Consider the following 21461-nt stretch of genomic DNA (forward strand, 5'->3'; position numbering starts at 1 on the left):
ATTTGAAAAAGATGGCCAACACGTACAGCACAAAATAAATTGAGTTGTGTTTTTATGTAATTTTAGTTGTATGCCATCATCCTAATCTGTTTATGAATTTTTATCTTAAAGAAATATTTTCACAAGTTATGATGTTTACTGTCAAGTTAATAATAAAAATAATCTCAGGAGATTTATCTAAGCACAATCCCATCTGTTCTTTTCTGATCTTGAAAAGTTAATGAGCTTTTATTATTTTATAAATGTTTATTTGGTTATGATATTTTAATTTCTCCTGAAAAAAATATATGCCTACGTGAGAAGAAATACTAACCAGGCATTTCATTTAAAATGTTTTGGAAGGTTATTTTCTCAGTCCTCAATAATGATAAAAGGTAGAGTTGTGACATTCTTTAGTGTAGGAAGTTGTATTTTACTTAAACATAATAAGCTGATTTAAACACTGTTTCATACTCAATTAAGACAAAATATTTGTTTTTTAAAAATTAGATTTATTTTCAAAAAGTTCATTTAAATAAAAATTACTAATATCAGCAAACAGAAAAAAAATGGTAGCTACATTTTGAACATTGTCAAAAAAGCATATATAACGTATTATTATAAAGCAAACTTTTTAAATTAAATTCATTGAGAATGTAGGTTAAATTAATTTCAAGCTGACAATCATGCAAATTTAAACTTTGTGAACACTTGAAACACTGTGAATCATTGAAAATAAAATATGAAAAAATAACCATACGTTGAAAGTAAGGTTTAAAAAATATCAGTAAACAATCATTTTATGATAACCATGCACATTTAAAATAATTAAAATAAATACTGTATTTCATAATTCTAATAACATGCTTATATGAGGCATCTGGAACACAAAGTGTATATATATAAGTGACACTTTAAAAAAAATCAGGAGTTGAGTGCTTAGGTTAAAGTGATTTGTTTGTCCTGTGCTGCATTATGTCTGTGTTTCACTTAACCTCTAACTGAAATGTGTGTTTTTATCAGAGGGAAAGAGGTACAAGAACACTTTTATCCCTTTTCTACTAAAAGCAATCAGCTGTGGATCTACTTATACCCCTTTACTTCCAAGCTTTATTTTATTTCACATTACAAGGTTAATTGTTTACAAAATTCACAGTGCTCTATATTGAGACTAAACTGTTATTATTTTGATGGTTATTGTTTATGGACTGTTTTTCTGTATATTTTAACATCTAACAATGTACAAATGTTATATTTTGTTGGATATCATCAAAACAAACGATGAAAATGACCCCCTTAACCTAAGCACGTTTTGAGTACTTTTAGTAGTTATTTGCTCTATATTTAGTATTATTGATTATTGCTGAAATATTCAAGACAAAGTTAAAACCTTTTGACAGTGGTTATTTTTATATTAATTTTTATTGATTTTACAATAAAAATAATTTTGATAGAAGTTTGCTTAATTTTATAACGGTTTATTGTTTTTCTCAAAATATTATTTAGCATAAATTAAATTTATTCAATTTCAGATGAACATCTGCTGTTCGCTGAAGGTTAGACAGTGATGCTCGCAAAGATTACAACCTAAATGAAGACAACATCAAATGCAAGTGATTGTTGATTGCAATTAACTTTTTCTACGTATTCATAACACTCTTGTAATATTAATGAAAACTAGCTAAAAATTTACTTGGAACAAAGTATAATTTTACTTTATCCTCAATCAGATGTTTTTGACCAGAAAAAAATAACTAACCTAAATGTTAACAAAATATAATAATAACATACCTTTATTTCATCATGTCACATACAAAAATTAAAAAATCGTTTCCTTCAAAATACTACACATCAAATTGGATGGCTAATCAAGAAAAATTGAAAATAAAAGAATGCTGTTCAGATAAAAGTATTATAGGCCGAATTTAAATGTTTTTTATTCATTTCAACACAGTTCATAATCAGTAAAAAGGTGAAATAGATATTATAATGAACACTCTGATAAAATATTTTGTTTAAAGTTGACTTCAGATTAATTTTGTTTATTGTAATTCACCTTATACTTATCTGGTCTTGCAAAATATGATAAATCATATGAAACTGTATTTAGTAATATCCGAAGAATGAATCGCCATTTAAATCACTAAAATGTTTGAGTTTCTTAAAATCCTGTTCACTTTTGTTTTGTTTCAGAAATAATAAGATTTACAAAGTAATGCCATACGTCCAGGCCCAACTTCTAAAAAGAAAGTCAGAAGTGTTGAAATATGTTAAAAACGAAGAGCAAAAAAGCTAAGAAATAAGGGTGAAGGATACATAGACCATAGAGGAAAGATTCAAGAGTGAAATAAATTACTTCAATATGATTCATCAATGCAGGTATAACTGTAACATTCCAGCATTTCATTGCCGAGAAATCTTTGATAAATACTGGAATCTTGGAAAATGGAAATTACAATCGTCTTTTTTGAATGGTGCAATTGAGAAAAAGTAATGTCGCTGAAAAAAAAAAATTGTTTCGTGTACTTGCGAGATTCAGTGACAAATTTTTTAAGAAAACTCTGCGTCTTAATAAATTATACAAAATAAGAACATCTGTTTTTGGTATTTCTCCTCATAAAAATAGGAATAAGAAAGTCCCAACACACAAAATTCCACTAGAAAAAATAGATCTCATAAAAGAGCATATAAAAAAGTTTCCCAAATACACTACACTATTAGGGCTAAAACTCCTAATCACAAATACAACTTTGTGTAGAAAAGGTAAACCCTAAAAAATTCATGAATATATAATATAATACTAATATGATATATAATATCATTGACCATGGGTACACCTGAACAAAAATGACAGAGATAAAGAAAGAGCTCATCTTTGAAATCTATTTTACAACTTCCTTCAAATGTAAAGCATATTACAGCTTTTAGAGACAATTGCAGAGGCCAGAATAAAAGCCATCTAACCATAAAGTTCTGGAAGTATATTATTAAGAACGCAAATGTTGAAAGTGTTGATCATCAGTTCTTTTTAAGTGGCCACTCTTTTAATAAATGTAACAGATTTTGGATAAATTGAATTTAAGAAAAAGAATTTCAAACAGCATTTTTGTGCCAGAACCCTGGGTGCAACTTGTCGGTTTAACAAACAGAAAGTTTATTGTGGTACAAATGACTTCGTAAATTTTGATATCTTATCCCTAATTTAGGAAAGCAGTTATGTAATTGTAATCCGTACAGAGGCTACACTTTGAAAAGGCCTCTCAAGATATACTATTCTACAAGAAATATTCAGGTGGCAATCTGGAAAAATGAGCTGAATATGAAGAGTAAACATTCCGAAGAGAAGCAAACTTATTGCCACACCTGCCAAAAGTTACTGAAAATAACTACTTGAAAAATGCAAAGTAACACAGACATGATAGAACAACTGGTTTTCATACCTCCAGTTTATCATGCTTTCTTTCAACATCTGTCTAATTCAAATAATACAACCAGTTGCAAGTACTGACAAAGAACAAGAAGATGAAATTAGTAGAGTAGACCACATCTATGATACACTTATGATTAAAATAAATCCTCAATTGTAAAGTGGTACATCTTTTTATGTCACAGATTTCCAAAGTAGTTGTTGCAAATTGAAATTACTTTTTTTAAACAAAGGCTTTCTTCAATATTACACTTATATCTGTGTGATTTATTTACATGCTTTAGAAATGAAGGGGAATATAAGTGAATTGTGCCTCTTGATTTTCTCTCTTTATAAATACCAAATTTTTTGCAGACTTTAATGAAATTTTGCAAAAAAAAAACACACTCAAGGTGCAATACGCATAAGAATGTGCAAATAAGTTTCATAATGTCTTGTTTCTATTTATACGAAGCTGAAACTTTGAGCCTAAATATCTCAAAACTTAAAAATGTCACTTATACCACTTTGTGTTCTCAACAGCTCATATAATTTTAAAACTTTGAACTAGTAACATTTTTTTTTTTTATTATAAACAACAATAACAGAGTAAAACAAAAGAACCACATTTATCAAAATTAAATACATTAAAATCACAATTCAATTAAAATGTTATCTAATTTTTTCTATTATTTAATAGAAAAAAAAAACAATTGTGTAACATGAACATCATGGAATGTTAGGAAGAACGTCATGGAATGCTTTATAACCTACCATTTAAATAGTAGATACGTAAATAATCAGTTAAATAATGAAAGAAAAGTTACAACATTTCTAGAAGTTAGAGAAGTTAGTGTAGAAGTTTCTAGCCAAAGAAATTTTTAATACATTTTTCTAGGAGCAATAAGTCTAACAAACTGATTTTACTTACACAGATTTCTTTATAAATGTATCTATATATTAAATTAACCAGAAAAATCTTTAAGAGAACTTCACTTTTAATCAGCTCAATTGAGCTGTCACTGAAAATAAAATTAAAATATAAAATTCATGGACTATATAATTTTGTTTGGCATCAATTATTACCTTACAACCTTCTATTTTCAATAACCTACTCTCTGAGACTAGAGATCTGGGTCTCCTACAAAACAATCAGGGTTACAGATTATACAATCAGCAATGAAGTTTAGATTTTCACAGAATCAACATTTTTTGATGCTACTAATAAACTACTATACAAACAAAAAGTTTGCTCCCTTTCCCCCCCATAATTCACAAATATTAGAAATACACAATATAGAATAAAATTATTATTTGAAAGGACTACAAAATAAAAAAAAAACAAAATGTATTATTAGAAAAAAAGAAACTGAATGGAACAGTAAAATTCTAATTTTATGGCTCCAACAGTTTTCATTTAAAAATACTACACACTTCTTCCATATAAAAATATATGCAAATCAAAAGTTAGCAAGTTTTCTTCTTTCGAACTGTGTACCTATAAAAAAACAAATTATAAAAAAAATAATTAAACAACAATTTCATTGCAACTGATCATTTTATAACACATTATTAATAAATTAAAAAACACTTTTCTTTATTATCCTGAACATGTGATTTTAAAAATTTAGCATATTTTATGAAAGAACTAACAACAGATATATATTTAAAATACATCGTTTAATGTTAAGAATACCTTCCTTAATATTACTGCTAAATGAACTCATTTCATTTAGAATGCTCTAAAAAAAATTTCTTACTCTCACCAAAACATAAAATAGACAAAAACTCTCATCATATTGTTAAAAAGGGAATTTTCAATAAAAACAAAAAATTTATTAAAAAAAAAATTAAAACATATCTATGACAATACTTCAGATAAAAGTTATTTTCAGAGTTCATTGCCAACATAAAATTTTTCTTACCATCCAGAACACATAGGAGAATCAAGAAAACCACATTGGTCCCTAAGACTGCTGGTAGATGGAGTGCAAGGCTTAGCAGGAGTGGAACGAACCAAAAAATTCTTCCAGTATTCAGATGGAATTGACAAAAGCTCTTCCATTACCTGCAGAAATAAGAATCATTGAAGTAAAAAGATCAAAAGAGTTGGTTTATTGTAGCTGAAAGGTATTTAAATAAATTTGGGAAAAGATTATTAAGAAGCATTATGCACATGTTACTTTTATGAGCAACATAAGTTGATATTTTAATTTAAAAAATTAGGAATTACAGAAATAATAATTTTGACAGGTGTATCTTACAGACATATAAGCTATAAAAGACTCAAATCATTCATATGGAAATAAAGTTAACACTAAGTATAAAATGATTAAAAGAACAGTCACAAATAGGAAATCTTATTAAGAAATAAAAACACATTAAATTTAGAGCAAACCAAAACTGCTAGACGAAAGATTACAATAATACACAAATAACTTCAAATAAGAAAAAATACCAGAGTAATGAAAGTTAGCGTAATGTCTTTTTTTCTTCCTGTTTAGCCTCCAGGAATTAAAATATTCAGGTACTACTTCAGAGGATGAATGAGGATGATATGTATGAGTGTAAATGAAGTGTAGTCTTGTACAGTCTCAGTTTAACCATTCCTAAGATGTGTGGTTAATTGAAACCCAACCACCAAAGAACACCGGCATCCCCAATCTAGTATTCAAATCCATTTAAAAGTAACTGTATTTACTAGGATTTGATCGCTGGAACTCTTAACTACCAAATCAGCTGATTTGGGAAGACACGTTCACCAATAGACCAACCTGGTGGGTTAGCGTAGACGTTTATATTAAACTAACTTTCAGGCATTAATATGTCACAGCATAATAGATGCAACTAGTAATTTAAAGGAGATGGAGGGGGGAATTATATATTTCCAAATATTTTTAAAGTTTACCGAATTTTCTTTCAATCTGGTCTTTAGTTACAACTCAAAAATTTACAGTAATATGTTTTCAAACATGCTTTTTTATTCCTTTTCTGAATTTACTAAAAATAAAATTTCCTTCATAAAAGATCTTTGTAATACAGCTGATACAGTTAATACTTAGAAAAACTAAAAACCATATGATATATAAAGGAAATAGATTTTTTCAATTTGTAGTAGAAGAATCTAGCTAGAAAAACTACAAAGTTAGAATTTTATAAACAAACTTTATGAGCTTTAAATATATCATTTATCATCCATTAGGCTACTTCCAACCTATTCCTTTCTAGAATTAAAATCGAACAATTAAGTGTAAAAATTTTTAACTTTAAAGTAAATGTAAGTCTATAGCATTCATTCTCAAAGTTGGCGATAACACCTCCTTGTGAGCACTAGAGGCTCACAGAAAATTGTGGGCGTTCTAGCAGTCTAGTCATTTCCTTCAGGAGGCAAAAATTATGTTTTCCTAATATTTCAAACTAAAATTAAATACATACTACAATAGTACAAAAAATTAAAGGGACACCTTATATTTTATGATAAAAAAAAATTTTTTCAAACTATTACAACAAAGAGGCTTAGAAAGAGAAATAAAAAAAGATTAGCTTGAATATTCTACTTTTGACAGTATACTGTCATGTACCAATTGCTCTCAGCTTAACCCAAGATCATGTTACAGTCTCAATCATTAGATTTCAATATCTCTGCACAAAATGAACAAAATCCAAAAACTACAACACTACGTTAAAGACCTCACAATCTATCATTAAAACTAGATCAAAACCATTTAATTTCCATATTTATTTGTATCAATGCCTGGCTTAGATCGAGAGATATGCAGCATTAAAGACAAAACTGGCCTTTTCTCTTTAAAGTAGAATATTTCAGTTCAGAAAAATCATAGACATACAAAAAAGGAAGTAAAAAATGCTAGTCTTAAGCTTTCAAACGATTTTAATGCAGTTTACTGAAAAAATTTTGTTTACCCCACGCTCGATCAAACACAAAGAAAAACATTAAAATTTAAAAAAATTTTCTTCTCGCCAACTTTTTTTTTAATTTGATGATTTTTGAAATCTGAAGTGCACTTCTAAAAAGTAGAGTATTCAAGCTTTAATTTCTTTTTTTATTCATCTCTAAGTTCCTTGGTTGCAAAGTTAAAACAGTTTGAATACAATCATTTTTTATCATAATATAGATCTCCCTTTAATTTTCTGTACCAGTGTAAAAAGCAGCAGTAGTACGAAATAAAAAAATAAAACCAATTAATAATCTTTGTTATAAGCCACTTTACTAACCTTTACTAAGTTCAAACCTTTCTTTGTTCTATGTAGCTCCAATGTTGTCACCAATTATGTCATTTTGATGACTATGATAAATAAGTCAAAACAAATGAGTATTTATTATATACAAAGCATTGTTATTCAATCAACAACGAAATGAAGAAAAAGCAACAGGAAATATATACACAACACAAAATAAGATTGAAGTAGAAAAAACAAACATATTTTTAATTTTTGAACATGAATTTTAAACAAACCAGTTATTGGATATTATGTTTTTATACCAAATTACAGCTTACATGATCCTATTTAAAATGCCATTTAGTTTACAATTTAGTTTATGCCATTTAGTTTAAGTCATCAATGCTCAAGTCAATTTTTATATGAATTTAGGTCTGTAAGAGTTAAACATGATTTGTCCAATCCTGCATGAATTAACAGGATTATCAGTGCTTGTTTAACTTGCTCAGGACAAATTCTGTCACATGCAGTAAACGAGTAATTGCACGTTTATTCCTGTCTGTGCATGTTGCATTTCAAACCTATATAAAAGCAGTAATTGTTTCTTTTATTTTCATAAGCATTTTTCCGTGCAATCAATAGCAGGTTTTTTAAAGTCGATCTTTTACTCACGTTATTTGTGAAGTCAAAACCATATCGGAAGCAAAAAAAGAAGAAACAACAGTACAGTGCGGAATATATTAAATATGGATTTATCAAAAAGCCCAAAAATCTATCAATGCCAATGTACTTTTTTGACAAAAAACATTTTTAAATGAAGCGATCAAGCCTTCCAGGCTACAAGATAATTTTAATAAAATGCACTCACTCATGTTAGAAAGACAAAGATGTGGCCTATTTTTAAGACCTGGAAAAGAAGTATGTAGGTAGCTTAGCCAACTATATCAAAACTATTTTCAGCGGCTTCCAAACAAGATTGACAGACTGAGCTTCATACAATATCTCATTGTTAATTGCTAAAACAGGCAAACCAAACACTATTGGAAAAGATTCATTTTACTGGCAGTAAAATAAATAATAACTACAGTGCTCCATAAACCAGCGGCTGATATCTGAAAAATTCCTTTCAGTAATAGTTCTGTGCAAAGATGAATTGATGAGATGGCGGAAAACGTTGAACAATCATTATGCAATCATCTGAAGACTTCCCAATTTTCAATTCAGTTGGACGAGTCCATTTTACCAACTAATGAAGCACTGTTGTTGTCACGTGTGAGGTTTATATCAAAGATGAGTAAATATGACAAGAACTATTATTTACTAGAAATTTAGAGACAAATACAAAGGGAGAAACCATTATTATACACTGGTAACCTTTTGTGACTAAAAAGAAATTCTTTTGAAGATTATGTCAATTGCCACTGATTGCACTCTGGCATGACAGGGCATCATAAAGGCTTCACAGTGTACTTAAATAAAGTTCCAGACATACTTGCTGTACATTGCGTCATTCATCGCCAACATTTAGTTGTGAGAAACCTGTGTGAATGCCTACATACACTGCAGTCTGTACTACATTATTTATTTAATATTCTATAGAATTTGAATACAATTTAACAATACAGAGGAATAACAAGAATCTCAAAGATTAATGTCAAAATATATTTATATGTAACTAGTTTAAAATGAGTTGTGACTATGAAGATTTTTATCAACAATATAAACACAATGTCGCTTAAAGTTAAGTTCTTATTTTATTTTACTGCCAAAGTAATTGCCTGATTAGAATAGCCTAAATTAAATGTTAATAAATTACAGAAATTAGAAATGTTTACCTGTACATCTTCTTCAGTTTCTTCAAACATATGCATTTTTATCATTTCAGGATCAGCACGTGAATAACCAATTACTGTTGGTCCCATGATTTTACTTAAGCTGCTGAGACTCATTCTGCATTCTTTTACTTCACTTATTCTGTAATTGGATTAATAAAACAGTCTGTAATGAACAATTAATTAACTGCTTAAGTTACTATAAAACGTAATCTAGTCAAAGTCTCTTAATTTTTCAATCTCTGTGAGTGAAATTGCTATAACCATATGCAAACATTCAGACACAAACATAAATCCCAGAAAATAAGTCATACTCGCAACACAACAATCTTGATGCTGACCCTACCAACTGCAGGTGACACAATCATCCATAGACTGGTTTTATAACAAATGTTATGACTCAAGGAAAACAACTCTGACTGGTACCGCTTGTCTTAATATGACTAAGAAAATGGAGGAAACAAAGAAATTAATTTAATACAATTAAATATATTCCATATTGTCATAAAATGTTTCTTTAAATAGATAGCAACTTCAAACTAAATGTAATTTCACTTTTCTAAAAGTGACCCTGCACAAAATAGTAATCTCAACTCTTTCAACAATACTCCCAAAGTTTTCCCAGTTTTGCAAGCAATGCTGTTTGTGAGTTACAGCCAGTGAATTATTTGGATATTTTACTCGAATTAAAATCCTTGGTGAATTTCCAACTTGATATACAAATACAAGTTTGAGAACTGATACCTTAAAATAGTAAATCACAAATTAGTGTAGCCTAATACTTGCTAAAACTCAACCACGAAACGAAATGTCATCATGGTAAAACAAAAGTTTTTCTCCCAACACGAACATCATTTATTTGTAATTAAAAAATATGAATAATATTTTGGATGATACACTTAACAGTTTTCCAATTCAAGTGGGAGAAATTGCAAATTTCATTATTTTGTAGGGTTTGTAGTTCAGTCATAATATACTGTTTCTCAACAGAAAGAGTCATATTAATTTTATTCCTTCCTAATACTTGTCTAAATCTTTTACAAGTGTGACATCTGAATTATGAATAAGCAAAGCATTCTTCAATATATTATCTTTATGTAAATTATCAGGTCTCAATTCTCTCCCTAACGATTATCTTATATCTAAACATTTGATATTACATTTTGGTTTCCCAAACTATTCTTTATGCTCCACATATAAAAAAAGAATGTTTCCTGTAATTATTTTCTTTTCTACATTATTACATATTTCCTTCAATCAAACCAATTTCCCCACTTGGCTACACTGCAATTTTCTATAATATTAATTATAACAACTTTCTTCATCAACTTCTACTTTTTTTTTTACTTTCTACAGTCATTTATCAGTTCATATATTTCTCAATATCAAAGGTTTTCTAACAATTTTTACCTTTTAACCTAAACTGTTACTTGCATTTTTTTTAAATTTATCCACTCATTTTCTTCTATATCCTCTTTACAGTAACTTTTAGGCGTAAGCTATTGTTTTGTTGTTCATTTTAAATCACATCAGTCTCTTTTAGTCTGTCTGTATCTCATCTCTGTTTTTAGATTATTTTTATTTCTTTAATGTAATTATACTTCATTGTAAAATTTTGTCAAAACTAATGCTGCTAATGTTTCACAGTCACATTTTGATTTCAAAATTTCTGTCAAGCCATTATGTAATTAGTCATACCTGATACACTACAGTTAACTCTTGATCTCAGTTATGTGAATTTTTTGTTTTATGATGTTTAAACAGAATTCTGGATTACTGGTTCACAGCTAGTTCTCTGGATGTAAAAGCTAGTTCTTGTTCAATTTGTTTAACGTAGTCAACACGCCCAGACTACTTTTTCTCAGACTCCCATTACCACTACTACTACTACTCTGTATAAAGTAGTGCACTGACTTTTCCTTTTAATAACACACACTGTCCTGTTTCTTATTCATTACTTTTCTTTATCATGTTTCAGTTTTATAATTTTGTGTTAACTATTATCCATAATTCTCCAAACTAAAATCCTACTCATCCCTGCACCTTATCTACTTCATCAAGCAGTTATCTAACCTACCCACTTTAATTTAAATTTCTAACTTTCAAGGCCACTTAAAGAATCTACTGATTTCTTCACCAGGTATCTGAAAAATAACTCCAAGGTTTCAAGAACAATTATAGTTTTTATTTTGCAACACTCAGTAGTTTTATGCATAATTTTGAAGCAATAATTGACTTTTAATTTACACATTCTCAGTCAGATAGCAGTTGCATTAGACTGTTGCATCAGATCAAGCTCTTATCACCCCAGGTTTCAGTACCATGGTGTCACAAGAAAAAGCACTGTGTAGAACCAATTTGCAGAAACAAAATCAGTGACTGTTGTACAAAGAAATTATACACAAGTCTATCTTATAAATTTTTCAAGTGACAGAATCATATTTAAGTGATGTGTATAGTTTTTTGGCAGCCAGTAGTCTTTTAGTAGGTAGGCCTAAAAAAAAAGTAACAAAAACATAGAAAGAATTAAACTATCTATCCAATGTTCATATTTTATGAACATCCAGTTCATAATTTAATCGTCAAAAAACATTCCTGAAAGTTCTATCAATGATGTACACAATTGAAATTTTGTGCTCCAATTCATGAAATTAAACCAAAAAATAAGCCACAAACAGTTCAATGTATAACAACAATGTTAGGCTTCATTCCTGCTGATTTAAACGACCTCATTTCAGTTTCTTATGAAGCAACACTTCATGTAGCTTGGAATTTTGATTCACCATAATTGTTGAGCATGGGGATCGTAAAATCCATCCAAATTCATCTGTAACTGTCCAAAAGTGAATGTCTGGTGAGGTTATCATCAACAATCAAAATTTTGGGTCATTTTTTCCACAAGCAAGCTATTATGGGCACAGTGTACTCAGTTTGTGAACTTTGTGTTTCTGCAGATTGAGAATATGGAGAGCCTAATTTCCCAACAGAAAGAAGCCCCTCTACATAATGCAGAAGTTGTGCAGATTTCGCTCAAAAGCAGGTTCCCAAAAGGCTAGTAGGCAGAGAAACTTCCATCACTTGGCCACCACCAAGTTATAATTTGACATTATTGGATTTCTACTTTTGGAGCTATGTAAAAGACATCATACACCAAGGAAACAGCCATTCACTTGACCAACTACACCAAAGAATAACAGCATCTATCAAAGTAATTCCTGCAGGCATGCTCAATAGTGTGTGGAATGATAGATTTTCAATTTGACGTCTGCAAGATGTAAATGGTGCTTATATTGAATTAGAGGTAAAAAAATTTAGACTTTTTACTTTCATGTAATAAAATACATACATTTTTAATTCTTAAATATCATTGTAAATTTAATTTAAAACTCCGGAGTTCTTTTTCAGACACCTGGTATTTTTTTGACCTCTTGATTAGTCCTTTTGACCTGATATTTTTTTTACCTCTTCCCAGAGACCTCTTCCCTCTGGGGAACTTTAAGCAGACAGAACATTGTACTGAGGAGAGTAGAGAACATATACAGAATTTAATTAATTTTATGGTTATAAAATAAAAATTTTGATTGCCTATATAAAAAAAGTTAAAAATAAATAAATGAAATGAACTCAACTAAATGAAATGATAATGCAACTCAAAAGGATTTACTTCTAGTAAGATAATTGTTACTTATTTGTAAATTCAAATTTGCTTTAAAAAAAAAAAAAAATAAGCGCTTTCTTTTGTTCTTTATCCATTAAAAAATTTTATTCAGGAATCACAAAAATATTAAGGCTATAAATATATTTACAAGCTATCTAATAAGAGAAAAAAAGTTCTTTAATTTTGTACGAATTTAAATTTAAAATGTACTTTCCCCATACAAAAACTGGTTTGTTGAATTTTTGAGAAATAGATTAAAAGTATTCTTTTGGGAGTTTTTAAAAATATTTCTATTACAAATAAAACTTGTCGTAGTATAAATGAATTTAGAAAGAACTTCATTCTCTAAGAGCATGTATAATTTTTGTGTTTCTTTCAAACATTACAATTTACATCATGATCATTAAAATGCTAACAGTCATATAGGTGAAAAACTAAATTGTAAAAAATTAACAACTATTTTGTGTATGTTACCTGTATGGAAGACTGAAGGGAATGGAGGTCCTGATCTTTATATTTTGGGTCTTTAACCTGCTCTTGAGGTTTTTTTCTCACTTAACTCACTCTTTGCTCACTTAGCTCATAAATTTATAAGAAAACAAAATTGGTACCTCTGAAGATGTAGTATCAGGTATGCTAATGTGTCTCTGTTCGGCTGAGGCAATTCAGTAAATGCTTGATATAATGCTGCACGTCTTGTCTCTAAATCACCAATCTGCATAGCTTCTACAAACTTTGGCCTCTGAGAAAAAGTGGTAAGCGGCTCTCTTAAAGAACGTAAGAAATCTTTTAAGCAACCAGTAATTACATTTATATCAGATATATTAGACAGATTTGGAACAGCTCTTCCTCGCAAGAACCTTTCCTGTTTTAACATAAAACATTTCAGATTAGTAATATTTTTTCACCTTCAATTGAAATTTTATAATATAAGAATTAAAATATAATTCTATTGATTTCTAATGGCCTTACAAAATTGTTTTTTAAATCTCACTATCTACATTTCTAAAATCATTTCTTTAGCTTTCTGAGGTCTGAACTAGGCATGTTCAAACCTACGCACCTGGAGAACCCTCAAAACACAATCTCATGCGTGGGTATTCTGTGTTTGAGATTGCTCATACAACTACATATCCAACTGATCAAATAGACTATTTTATATTTGTTGCAATATTTGTTTCATGATGTTTAAATGTGAAGAAAGAAAACATAATTTTTCTGAATTCTAATAAATAATGAAACTTCTAAACTGACAGACTGAATAAAGTGTAATTTTTCTTTTTGAATTTTACTGTAGGCAAAAGTTTGTACATTTCAGAATCCATATGAGTTCTCAAGATGCCATGAACACAATTTAATAATGTAAACATACACATGCATTGCATGTATAAATAAAACACAATATTCAAAACTGGTTTTCATTGATTTTACAAATAAATAAAAATTCCAAAACAAAATATCATGGCTTCTAGAAAATTAAAAAAAAGTAAAAACACAGTTTACATATACCTTCCTTTTTTTTGCTTTTTATTTTAGGGAGAAAGTTAATCTATACAAGTTTCGATATCATGTATATATAAAAACAGCCTCCATGAACAACTTGAGATCATTTCCTACCTGATGATTGCATAAAAATCTAATGATTATAAATAATACCTATTAAGTAAACCCAGTCCTAATTCTTCCTAAAATGCAAATACACAACACATGAAATAAATAAAGTATTTATCAGCAGTCACCCTAAGAGCTTTAACTTCTTTGTCTGATCCTGAAACACGATACAGGCCAACTTCATTAAATCCTCTTTCTTCTATTTCAGTAATGCAATGTACTATAATTGCTGGCACCATTGGAGAATTTGGTGGCGCATAATCAGCAATAAATCCCTGAAAGATTAAAAATTAAAACATACAATTAATCTAACAACTTTAATTTACAAAAGAATAAGAAATATTCATATTATATACATTTTTTTAATTAAGAGAAAAGTTGACTAAAAATATACCTAATAAAATTTATTCAAAATTACATTTTTAAAATAATTTATAAAATAAAACCTGTAAAACAAATAAAAATCATTAAAGTTACAGTGTTATTAATATTAGTCATTACGAGTCATTCTGTTATGAGTGTTTCTGTTATACAAACACAAATTATATTAAATAACTAATAGGTGACGTTCCCCAAAACTACATACTAATCCAACCTGCATACATGCTGTATTCCTTGACTAGCAGTCATTTCATGCTAAATTAGAAAACATGGATCTGTTTAAAAAAAAGACCAATATTACAGAAATACACTAAAAATATTATTCTTACAATTTAATTTTTTTTTTAGTGTTAAGAAAATATGAAAACGCTTAATAACTTTTTAACAATTTAACATAGGAATGAAATTTAACAGATACTCCTATCTCAAAATGATCTATTCTTGGTTAACACCCTATCTCACACCCCAATCCACTGTGAGGAGATAACTCAACAATTTTAAACAGAAAGGGCGGAATTGTGAACACTTTGATTTTAAAGGACATTAATAAATTTAATAAATAAAAACTTAAGGCTATGGCACCCCTAACCAAAATGGTGGCCCCATTTAATGCTTTTTACAGCTATTTTCAAACATGGTCAACATTTTTGTTAGGGATGTTATAGCCTGATGTTATTTTACATTTTACATACAAATTTTTGAGTTGCTGTCCCTCCATGGGAGACACTGGGTGTTTGGAGTGTGGTGGTTTCATACAAAAAAATTGATCATTTTGAGGTAGGAGCAACTGTTTTTCTATATTTAATTGTTGAAAAATTATTATATCAAAATAATTATTATTATTATTATGTGTGTGTGTGTGTGTGTGTGTGTGTGTGTGTGCGCGCGCGCGCATAAATATAAATTCCAACATAGATAAAATTATATTTACTTGCTCATGTAAATGTATCTTTTAAATATCATAATCAATATTCTTAAAATTATTACAAACATTCTTGAGCGGCCCAAAAGATGAAAGTTGGGAGGGAGCAAGATATAGGGAGGGCTATATATCCTGTAGTGCTGGAGACTCTATATAGGGACGGTGTTTCAAAACCTCAAAATTCAGCTTGTTTACAGTTTGAAAGGATGTTGCAAGCCATGTGCAGGTGGGTGTTGTCATTCAACAACAACACTTTCGTCAACAATAGACACCTCACTGTTCATTGTGAATTGCTGGCTTCAGCTTATTTTCCAACATTTCACTGTAAATCGGGCTGTTGATCATAGTCCTCTTTTCCATGCAGTCTTCTAGTAAAGTACCTTTTGCACACCAAAAAACTGTTAGCATAACCTTTCCTGCTTATGGCTTATCATTATATTTTTCTTTATCAGAAATTCCAGGTGTTTCCACTCTATTCTCTGGCGTTTCGATTCTGGCTCATAGTGATAAACCTACATTTTATCACTGGTGACTATTCCATTCAAAATTTGTCACCTTCCTTGTTGAAGCAATCTAGTAAATAATGGTAGATATCTACACATTTGAGCTTGTAATCTGCAGTAAGCTGCCTTGGTACCAATCACTCACAGACATTACGTGCTCTTGTGGATGATTTGATGGACAGAACCATGACTGATATTAAAAGAAAATGCTACCTCATCAATAGTAGTAATCCGTCTATTCACCAGAACAATCTCTCAAGATTGAGAGTTTAAACTGAGGTGGAGACTGACAGGCACTTTACTCCCTCTTCATGTGTAACACTCATCTGGCCACTTTTAAAGTTCTCAACCCATGAAAAAAATTTTACATGATAAAGCCCTGTCCCCATATTAAAAGTTGTATATGAATTTCAGCCCCTTTCACACCCTCGAACCAGAGAAATCAGATCAATGCTAGTTCCTCCTCAGTGCAAACTAATATAGCGGAGACAAGTTTACACAGTGATAACCCGCAAGGCAAATGAGGCGATCGGGATCAAATTCCGCAACTGTGACCACAGTCATACCAACTCTAAGCAACCATGCGCAGAAGACAATATGACAACCTTCAAGGTGTGTACTAGCAAATTGTAGTGTAGATAATTTTTGACTCACCTTCACACATCATTTAAACATTTCTGCTATTTTACAGAACAGTTCACTTCTAGTTTTCTTGTGAACTTTTTTACAAGCTTTTAAACTTTAATACTGATGTTTTCACTACCAATTAAGTTTAGTTTTTAAGAGTCATTTAATATATTTTATTCATTTTTGTGAAATTCTTGATGAATAAAAGGAAACTCAACAAATTCATTCTTGTTGGATAATATTTATGTTGCATACATTTATAAATACTTTCTCAAAAAGATTCATAGTTAAAAAAAGAAATTTCCATTTCTTTTTTAACCCAAGTAAATTCCTTATATTTCTGACACAATCTTCTTTGGTTTTTATTTATTTATCTTTAAATAAAAGTAACATCTTTTTTTTACCTACAAATCATGTCCTAATAGTACAACATCTCTAATAGTATGAATAATACGATGTATAAAAATACACTTAATCCTTTTTTGTAAAGTATCTGTTTTAAAATGATCATACTCGTTTCAGATATGAACATTTTAAAAAGAAGAATCATCCTTTTCAAAAACAATTTGAAAGAGGTCTAACAACTAAATTTGAAAGAGATACATCACAACTGCTAACAAACTATTTTATGGACTGTACATTAACAATGCCAGGTTGAACATTATCTCAATCAGAGTAAATTATTTTCACAAAAGGATTAATAGATTATTTTAAGGTTATCTACACTACAAAATATAAAAAAATTTCTACTCCAGGATGTAAATATTAAATTTGTTTCACAGGAACATGTTTCTATATTATCATTTAACATAATTTTTTTTTTAAGTGCAGAAATGAAATTTAGTCAGTAGGGCTTTTAATTGTGAAGGTACAAATGAATAACCCTTGATTCACAACTAATTAAGATATCTTCTCTATAGTAGTAAATAAATTATTCTTAAAACAAAGAGACCAATAACAAAAACAATTATATTAACAAAATCAAAAAAAGCTAAATAAACAAATTTTTAGATGCAAAACTAAATCAGTTAATTTAATCACATCTTCTATGGGTAATTTCTGTTTACCTGCGTGCTGAATCATCATAAATAACTTATCATTAAGATGGGTCTTTTATGAACATAACTTCAAAAAAAAGTTAATATAACAAAACTACTTTAAATTTATTTTTGATTTCATCTTTTTTTTTCAAGATAGTCCTACATAATCTTTAAAAAAACAAACGTTTGATTTTGTAATTAAACAACTGTAATATAAAACCTATTAAAATAATGTGTTTCACTTACAAAATTATCTTTTGAAGTTGGTGTACCACTACCAAGAGGAATACATGGAGTCCTAAGTTTATCTTTACATTCAACATGACATAATGACTTACAATCTGTACATTTGTATGCAATTTTTCCAAACTTTATTCTGAAAGAAAATAAAAAAATATTATAAATTGAACCATGGTAAATAAAAAGCTAAAGTCTTCATATTTTTCATAATTCAACTAATTCTAAACAGACATCAACAACCTAAACAAAAACTGAAAGAAATTCAAATTCATAGATTTATAAAAATTTCAACATTTCTATGACTTTGTAAAGCGTTAAGAATAATCCTGAAGCATTTTAATTACAGGGACATTTATTTTTCATTGCAATACTAAAAGTAGAATTTTATAATCCATTTGTCATCTTTTACTCTTCAAATCAGATAAATATTTAGTTGTAACACTGTAATTGTAACACTGAGGAACAATTGTGGAAAAGAGGCAAAATACTTGAATATGAATTACTTGGTGCCATATAGACACGATATAGAAAACGCCACTTTCATCTCCACCACCATGGGCAATGAAATTCATAATGTTGTAGTTAAAATCGGAAGTATAACAGTGTCTAATATCTATAAACCACCAGCTATCTCATGGCCAACGTCAATAATCCAAATACAACCTCACCCTGCGGTCTACTTGGGTGATTTTAATAGCCACCATGAGCAGTGGAAATATAAGGATTGTGATGCGAACGGTGAGGCTCTGGTGAGATGGGCTGAGGATGAGAATCTTAATCTTGTCATTGATGCTATAAACCGATTTACTTTTAAATCAGCGGGTTGGAGCCAGGAGTATAACCCAGATCTATGTTTCACCTCAACTGACAGCAAAAGCCAGCCGCTGCTAGTCACCCAAAAAGTTCTTTCCAACTTTCCACACAGCCACCACCGTCCAGTTATTATAGATGCGGTTAGCCAAATTTCACTTGTGACCTCTGTACCCCGCCCTAGCTGGAACTTCAAAACGGCTAATTGGGAAAATTTTTCTAGAGATCTGGATAAATGCCTAGGCTGGATATCACCAATCAGCAAAAACTATAGCAGATTTATTGGAGCAGTAAAAAGTACCGCTAAGAAGTACATCCATAGAGGGTTTTGCAGAGAATATATCCCAGGGTGGTCCCAAAACAGCGAAGTTCTCTACCGAAGCTTCCTTGAGACAGGCGATCAAAAAGTGGCAGATGAGCTTCTCCACAGCCTTGATGCTGCAAGACAACAGAAATGGTCAGAAACGGTGGAAGCCTGAACTTTCAGACCTCGAGTCGTCATGCATAGACTCTGCTAAGAAAATTAGGAAACGGAGCTCCTATTCAGAGACAAAAAGCAAATGTCTTCCCAAACACCGTAGCATTCCACATAGTGACAATGTCCAGGGCACCAAGAGACAGGGCGCACACAATTGAGATAAAACACAAACTATGAAACTTGAAGAGAAAGGCGGTAGAGACTGAGTACTCTCACCCTTTTACACTTGAAATTAAGTTGGCGCTCAAAGATGTCGCTCCAGGAAAAGCACCAGCATTAGATGGCATCAATGCGGATTTTTATTAAACTGCGGAAAATACGCAAAATTTTGGCTGGCCAGATTCTTCACTGATATAATGCAGACCGGTAGCGTACTCAAGAGAGTTCAAGCAATCAAAGCTAGTAGCCATTTTAAAACCAGGGAAACTGGCAAACTTACCTAAGAGCTACAGGCCTATAGAATTGCTATCAGTGACATAAATTACTAGAAAGACTTATCTACAACAGAATCTGTCAGAGAATATTTGATGTTATATTGACTGAACAAGCAGGCGTTAGGCCAAAACGAAGTTGCACCGACCAAGTTCTTTCACTCACAACGTACATTGAAGCAGGGTTCCAAAGAAGTCTTAAAACCTTGGCTGTATTCATTGATTTATCAGCCGCTTACGACACTATCTGGAGAGAAGGCATGATTTGTAAGGTCCTCCTTGTAATCCCATGCAAATTAACACCTCACCTTCATAATAACATGTTGAACGACAGAATGTTCCAAGTTATAATGGGATCCGATATAAGCTCACAAAGGAAACTCAAGAATGGCCTGCCACAAGGGTCGGTACTTGCACCTCTCCTTTTCAGCCTCTATGTTGCAAACATGCCAGAGACAAGATCTAAAAAGCATGGCTACACCAATGACTGGGTGCTAACAACAAAATGTAGATCATTTGAAGTCGGAGGAGGTCCTGATAGCAGACCTGGAGAAACTGGGAAAATACTTCCAAAGATCGCGCCTCCAACCAAATGCTAGTAAAACAGAGGTGTCATGCTTCCATCTAAGTAACAAATTTGCTAATAGGGAGAATTATATTAGAGAATACATGCATGGCTCTTTCACATAAGACACCAAAATACCTAGGCATGACACTTGATAGAATTCTTTCATTTAAGGAGCACCTAGTGAAAACTGCAGAGAAATTGAAAGTGAGAAACAACATTATACATAAACTCTGTGGAACAATGCGGGCAGCATCGGCTTCCACTTTGCACACATCGGCTCTGAACCTCGTCTTCTTGGCTGCAGAATATTGTGCGCCAGTGTGGCTTAACAGCCCTTATGTTCATAGAATTGATGCTCAACTTAACACTATGAGAATAATTGCCGGAGTTATCAGGTCTAGTCCTGTGGAATGGCTTCCAGTATTGAGCCACATACCACCCCTAAACCTGCGCCATATGAACGATCTTATAAGAGAGTACAAGGAGATTATGGATAATCAAAACCTGCCAATACATGAGGACATTGAGGATGCCAATTATGGTCGCCTTGAACCTAGAAAGCCACCTATCAAAATAGCAATTGCTGCCATAGAGGAAGGATTTAACCTAACTGAAACCTGGCATCAAGAATGGACCACAAAGCAGAATAACCAAATCCCATGTATTACCCAAAAGCCACCAGGTTTTAACTTGCCACATAAAACATGGTCAACGCTAAACAGAATACAAACTCAGCATGGTGGTGCGCCTATCTCCTGTATAAATGGGATAAAACACAGACGCCCCTTTGCAA

The 21461-nt window shown here is 30.7% G+C and overlaps 1 protein-coding gene across 1 annotated transcript in view; it reads right to left on the reverse strand.

Moving 5' to 3' along the window:
- Positions 1-562: 562 nt before the first annotated feature.
- The window catches only part of LOC142321792 (rac GTPase-activating protein 1-like), a 39688-nt gene continuing 18789 nt past the window's right edge, over positions 563-21461 (reverse strand). Inside the window, exons 8-13 of the mRNA XM_075360187.1 lie at positions 18388-18517; positions 14797-14943; positions 13669-13922; positions 9403-9541; positions 5311-5453; positions 563-4883 (exon numbers count right to left, since the gene is read on the reverse strand). Coding sequence (XP_075216302.1) covers positions 4853-4883; positions 5311-5453; positions 9403-9541; positions 13669-13922; positions 14797-14943; positions 18388-18517 — 844 coding nt within the window. The 3' untranslated portion in view covers positions 563-4852. The remainder of the gene's footprint in view (positions 4884-5310; positions 5454-9402; positions 9542-13668; positions 13923-14796; positions 14944-18387; positions 18518-21461) is intronic.

The sequence above is a fragment of the Lycorma delicatula genome, chromosome 3, assembly GCF_047948215.1.
Source record: "Lycorma delicatula isolate Av1 chromosome 3, ASM4794821v1, whole genome shotgun sequence".
Classification (NCBI taxonomy): domain Eukaryota; kingdom Metazoa; phylum Arthropoda; class Insecta; order Hemiptera; family Fulgoridae; genus Lycorma; species Lycorma delicatula.